Raw genomic sequence first — 6000 nt, 5'->3', positions numbered from 1 at the left:
GCATCTCTCTTTAAGAACATGTGGAACCCATATATCGAGCTTTGAAATGAAACCAATTTGTTTCAAGTAATCATAAACAGTTCAATTTGACAAATTTAATCTCTTAGTGATTTCACGTGTTGTTATTCAGCAGTTTGCTTCAATCAGTACCTTTATTTTGTTTTCATTGGCTTTAATTGGCCATCCAGAATGTGGTGCATCTTCAATATTGAAATTGCCAGAATGAAATTTTGTAAACCAGTTTTGGCACTGTTGTTCTGTCAATACATCATCTCCATATACATCACACAACTTTTTTCTCGCTTGAACAGCATTCTTACCTTTTCGGTAATAAAAGAGCAAAATATGCCGAAAATGCTGCTTTTGATCTTCCATATTTGATGGGACACAAAAAATAAACAATTGCACAAAATCAAATAGAATTTTTTACAAATAAGCCTTAAAATGCTAGCTGCCAAAATATATAATGATAATATGGTTTAAAATAAAAATGGTGGGAAAAATACGACTAATTTGTCTAGTGGTAACAAAAAAAAAAAAAAATGAAATTACTTTCCAAACAACCCAATATAAGTGAAATTTCAATACATATATTAAATAAATGAAATGTTTTCATCAATTTGACATTTAGTTTTAAGCAATTCTTATAGTAATAGTATTTATTTTGATTATTATTTATATTTAAAGAGGAACTTAAATACATAGAGAGAAAATAGCAATGGCACATGGGTACTAAATAAAACTAATAGAATGTTTAGCACAAAACTATATACCGTCAATTCTGTTTAATTGGGCCACTGGTTAATTGGAGCAGACACTTTTTTGGGCCCAATCTTTAAGAACAGAAACCAAACTAATAAACTAATACATAATTTAAATGCTTAATTCAGACAGTAGCATAAAAAGAATTTATCAATTTTTGATATTTTAGGGATTTTTCGAAAATATATCAACACTACATACATTAATATTTGGCAACACTAGTATGATGAAAATCAGTTATCTATCATCGTGAGTCTGACAAGTACACATTTGCTTAAGAGTCTACCATTACTATAGTATTGTACCTAGCAATATTCATTTACAGTGTTGATTTTATTTAAAATTTTTAAATCTTTGCCAAGGTGCCAAGAAATGATTCTAGTAAAATTGCTTTGTTGGATAAGCAGTCATTCAATACAAACCATCGTAGACTTGCTGATATAACTGGTGTACCTATCCTTTACTAACCTTTAACATGCAGTCTATTTTATTAACGTAATCTAACATTTTCAATCAAATTAATCAACCTTCATCAGGATTAAACGAAAAATTTTTTTGTTTATGACGAACAACTGATTATAGAATGTTTTAACTTTAAAAGCTTCCTCAGCTCTTATTGCACAAGCCCAAAAATAAATAAATAGAAATAAATCAAAAATGTTAGATTATGTTAATAAAATAGACTGCATGTTAAAGGTTAGTAAAGGGTAGTTATTTTTTAGTAAGTGCAGTTTGAGAAGAGTAACTGGAGTACCAAAATCTACCATTGCATGTCTCCTACAATAAGAAAATCAACTGCATGATAAGTGGGCATTACAGAAAGAAACTCAAGGGACATCCAAAAGAAAGTGTGATGGAGAGGATCCAGAAGTCAAAGAAGCATTAGATCAATGGTTTCTATAGTTAGCAAGCAAGACGTGAATATCAGCAGCCCAGTGTTGAAAGCAAAGTCAGAGAAGATTGCTAAAAAGCTGAGCCACAATGATTTTAAAGCAACTGATGATTGGTTGTCTCGATGGAAAGCGAGACACAATATCAAATATAAAAAAGCACATGGTGAAAAGGGCAATGCCAATAATGTAAGCACTGAACAATGGCAAAAAACTAAAATCTCTATTTTTTTAGAGAATTTCTGTTCAGATGATATTTACAAGACTGATGAAACTGGTCTCTATTATCATGCTACATCAGATGGCTCTCTGTATTATAAGCAGATTGCACTGTCAGGGTATAAAATGGGAATGGACTGCATTACTGTGTTTTGTTGTGCAAATATGTCAGGTAGTGACAAACAAAAACTACTAATCATAGGAAAAAATGCTAACCCTCAAAGCTTTAAGGCATAATTGGACCAAAATGGATTAGTCCCAATGTGTCCCAATTAAGTGGAATTGACTGTATATGACAAGATAACACCTCAATGCAGAGAAGATACTCAACTGACTAGAAACATAGTGGTGGAATATGACAAGAGACCAATATACAAAGAAATTACACATAATGGAGGAATGATGCTGGCATACAAAAGAGGCAGTACTATATACCAAATGCTGTGAAATGATAAAGATATTATAGATATACCAGAGTTCCAGCAGTTTATAGCAATACCATTAAAAGTTGAAAGATTTGACAAGATTTAATTTACATTGACATCACAAATAGATCTCTTAGAAGCAGGACTGAAGAACACAAATATGACATTGAAAGAAAGAAAGAAAAACAGTTCTATCCATATATGGCTTGGAACCAGTAACTGAAGCCAAATTGGAGCAAGTAGCATTAATTAAAAAGTGTTTTACTAGAGAAGAAACTAAATTTTTAGATTTGTTACTGATATTTAAAACAGCCTTGAAGAGAGTAGTGATGTGCCGGATATCCGAGGGAAAAAAAAGATCCGTATCTGTTACTTTTTAGCGGATCTTTAACGGATCTTTTATCTTAATGAATTTCATTACTTATACAAGATTTTAAAGATAGGTAGCAATAGCACATTAGTCGTTTACTATTGTAAAATATTTCCATATTACACTACTAAACTTTTTTGTTGACATTGTTTTTATTTTAATTTAACTCAACACTCTCCAAAAACACAAACGTAATCTACGCTATCTCGTGTCACACTAGCCACAAAGCAGTGTTTCCCAACATGGGGCCCACGCCCCACAGGGGGCAATTGGATTGCTAAGGAGGACAATTCGAAAATGGACTTGTCCAGAGTTTAAGTTAACCATATAGCCGCTGTATATGTTAGGGAGACATAAGAATTTTAGAAAGGCTTAGGTGGGGCATAGCACAAAAAAGGTTGGGAAACACTGCACTAAATTATTGTGGCGGTATGCTATATTTTTGTAAATATTAATTTTAGTTTAGTTTAGTTTCTTCTTTCTACCCTTTGTTCTATTCTATTTTCTTCTAGAACTTTCTTATCTATTCCCTGTCCCTTGGGTGGAATGAGCAGTTCCTAGAAATTTGAGGAGCAAAGGTGTAAGCAGGAGCCGGAGAAAAAAGAGAAGTGACGTAGCAGGTCATTCGTAAACTGGACGGCAGAGTGTACGGACGAGGTGAGAATACTGGAAGTCGTATTTTCAATGACCGGATAGTTCAGAAAAAAAAATCATGTTTTAAGGTCGTATTGACGACTGTGGAAGGAAAAAATCCTAATTATTGTAGAAGAGAAGTGGCCAGTTATAGGAGAAGGACGTGTGTTATCCCACCCAATAGTACGCATAAAGAAACAAGCCGAAAAAAGGGACAAAACCCCAAATATCCCTAATTCTATCTTATCTACCATTTTTTCTGCCTTCTTAATTGTATCCCTTTTTCTGTTATTAGTGTTAAGTTAGTGTTTAAGGTTAGTTTTAAGGTTTCGGGTTATATTGTCGCGATCGGGATCTGTATTGTACACGTGCTTTGGATACAGCAAACTATTATTATCGCTGTAATTTCGCATGCTACTGTTTGCACCGTGAAGTTGGAATTCCCCGAAATAGAGTCTGTATAAAGACACGAAATAGCTTAATTGGAAAATTATATCAACTTTTGTTACTTTATCCTGTCTGCCTTTGTGGTGAATTCTAATTTATCACACTTTCACACTATAAAGACGCGAAATAGCTTAATTGGAAAATTATATCAACTTTTGTTACTTTATCCTGTCTGCCTTTGTGGTGAATTCTAATTTAGCACACTTTCACACTATAAACAAAAACACGCGCAGTGCAAGTCAAAACACGTTGCGTTATTAATGCAAAGCGTCAACTATCGGTCCAAGGTCACACGCACCGGCGCCCACTGAGTACAAAAGTAGAGATCTGTATCCGTATCCGCAGATCTAGACACTAATGATCCGTATCCGTATCTGCGGATATACATTTTTAACGATCCGGCACATCACTAGAAGAGAGTGCATTAATATACGAGTTGCAGATCTGTTTATCATATGCTTGGAAAGCTTTTTATGATAACTCAAAAAAAAATTATTACAATAAATCAATTAGCCCTTGGGATATTAATATAAAATTTAAATATGATACATTATTTGTAAAATTTAATTAGGTAAATTTAAATTTTGTAAATTTCAAAAATATTGGAAATTTGAATTTAATTCAAATGTAGAATGTGAATGTGATGGAATGAACATTCTAAATGAAACATGTATAACTGACATGAAGCAGGATAGTCAAGCTGTTCGAAAACATTTGTCATTTTTAAGATTATACTGGAATAAAACTAAGGTTACTGAAGTGATTAATAATTATTATTTAAATTTGTATTTATAAATACATACCTGATTTCTTCTGTCACATTTTCTCAATTCCTGTCTAGTTTTTTTGGTGCTTGTCTTCACACTGACTCGACCTAAATAAAGTGTAAAATGTTTTAATAATCATTTTTCATCGATTTAAAATTTTTTTTTATAGAAACTAATCAAATTCTTGTAAATGTAAAATAAAATTACTGAATTAAAGATTAATCATTTGTCCAGATCTCCATTATCTTCTTATTCTTTACTTTTTACTCAACTGGAGAGCTCTCAACCATTCATGTTTTGCACAGACAGTCCACCTTTCAAGAATTCTGTCTGTGTGTCTGCTATGTTTGGCATTTGTCCACTTTTTTATTTGATGATTCCAATTTCCAGTTTCTTACAATAATTGCTTTTTGGATAATCTTTTTTTTTCATATATACAAATCCACTATTCCTTTTTTTCTTGTTGTTGTTGTTGATTGACTTCAATTCAGTGTTGTATATACTTTTTTAGTGTAGTTATAATGTTAAATACAATATTTTTTATATTTCCATTATATTGATATTAGTGATGTCCCGGATATCCATATCCATATCTGTATCCGTGGATATCCGAAGGAAAAAAAGATCCATATCTGCATCTGTATTTAGCTGTCAAAGAAACAAAAAAAAAAAAAAATAAAATATACAGAACACGTGAAGATATTTTTAAGCAGAGGAATAATGTTCATGAAAGTATTTACACAACCACATAAGAAAAATTGGTGACCCCACTTGGGGGCCTCAATTTTATATTTAGGAGAATTGCTGTTCTATGCTACACTATGTTAGTATAACAAATGCAAAATGATCAAAAGTACAAAATGGATGCAATAAAATAATCTCATATTTAACAATTTATTTTGCCATTTCTGTACACCTTGCATTAGAGAATTCCATCAAAATTGTCAAAACCACTACATTTCAATTAAAATTTTGGCCGTACCTTTTTTGGCTATGATAGCATCTTTTTTTCAAAATCACAGGCTGAGAGCTCTGCCATAACTATGATATATGCAATTTTTAAATATTCTTTATATTGGAAATCATATTATTCTCAAAACAAGTAAACGGCAAGGCTGTATTTGGGACAAGACTATGTCTCAGAGACTCACTACTAAGCAAAATCACTTTGACACTCAAGGCAGGTCTTATTCTCATTCTCCAATCTTCTTTGGTATCACTGGTTTTGAGCGCAATCTTTCAAACTTTGCCAGCCACAACCATGAAGTCATCCATGATGCATTTTTGGTGTAATTAACCTATCCAATTTCAAAATTTCTCAACGTTGTGTGTCGCCCCAGGTTGAATTTTTGTCAATGCCTAATGAAAATTTCCCATTTTTGAAAAAATAATCGTGGCTATCGTATCATCCGAAATTATTTTTTTTTATTTTGCACAAACAATATATATTAATAAATGTAAAAAGAAAAAAAATTATATTTCAGAAG

General features: G+C 32.1%; 1 protein-coding gene across 1 annotated transcript in view; it reads right to left on the bottom strand.

Annotated features, from left to right (window-relative positions):
• The window catches only part of LOC111630432 (pre-rRNA-processing protein TSR1 homolog), a 94402-nt gene that overhangs the window by 84763 nt on the left and 3639 nt on the right, over positions 1 to 6000 (bottom strand). Inside the window, exon 2 of the mRNA XM_023374525.1 lies at positions 4550 to 4620. Within this exon, the coding sequence (XP_023230293.1) occupies positions 4550 to 4620 (71 nt within the window). The remainder of the gene's footprint in view (positions 1 to 4549; positions 4621 to 6000) is intronic.

Source organism: Centruroides sculpturatus, unplaced genomic scaffold (genome assembly GCF_000671375.1).
Source record: "Centruroides sculpturatus isolate CEXI.00-Female unplaced genomic scaffold, Cexi_2.0 scaffold383, whole genome shotgun sequence".
Taxonomy (NCBI): Eukaryota; Metazoa; Arthropoda; class Arachnida; order Scorpiones; family Buthidae; genus Centruroides; species Centruroides sculpturatus.
This window is presented reverse-complemented; position numbering and strand designations above follow the sequence as displayed.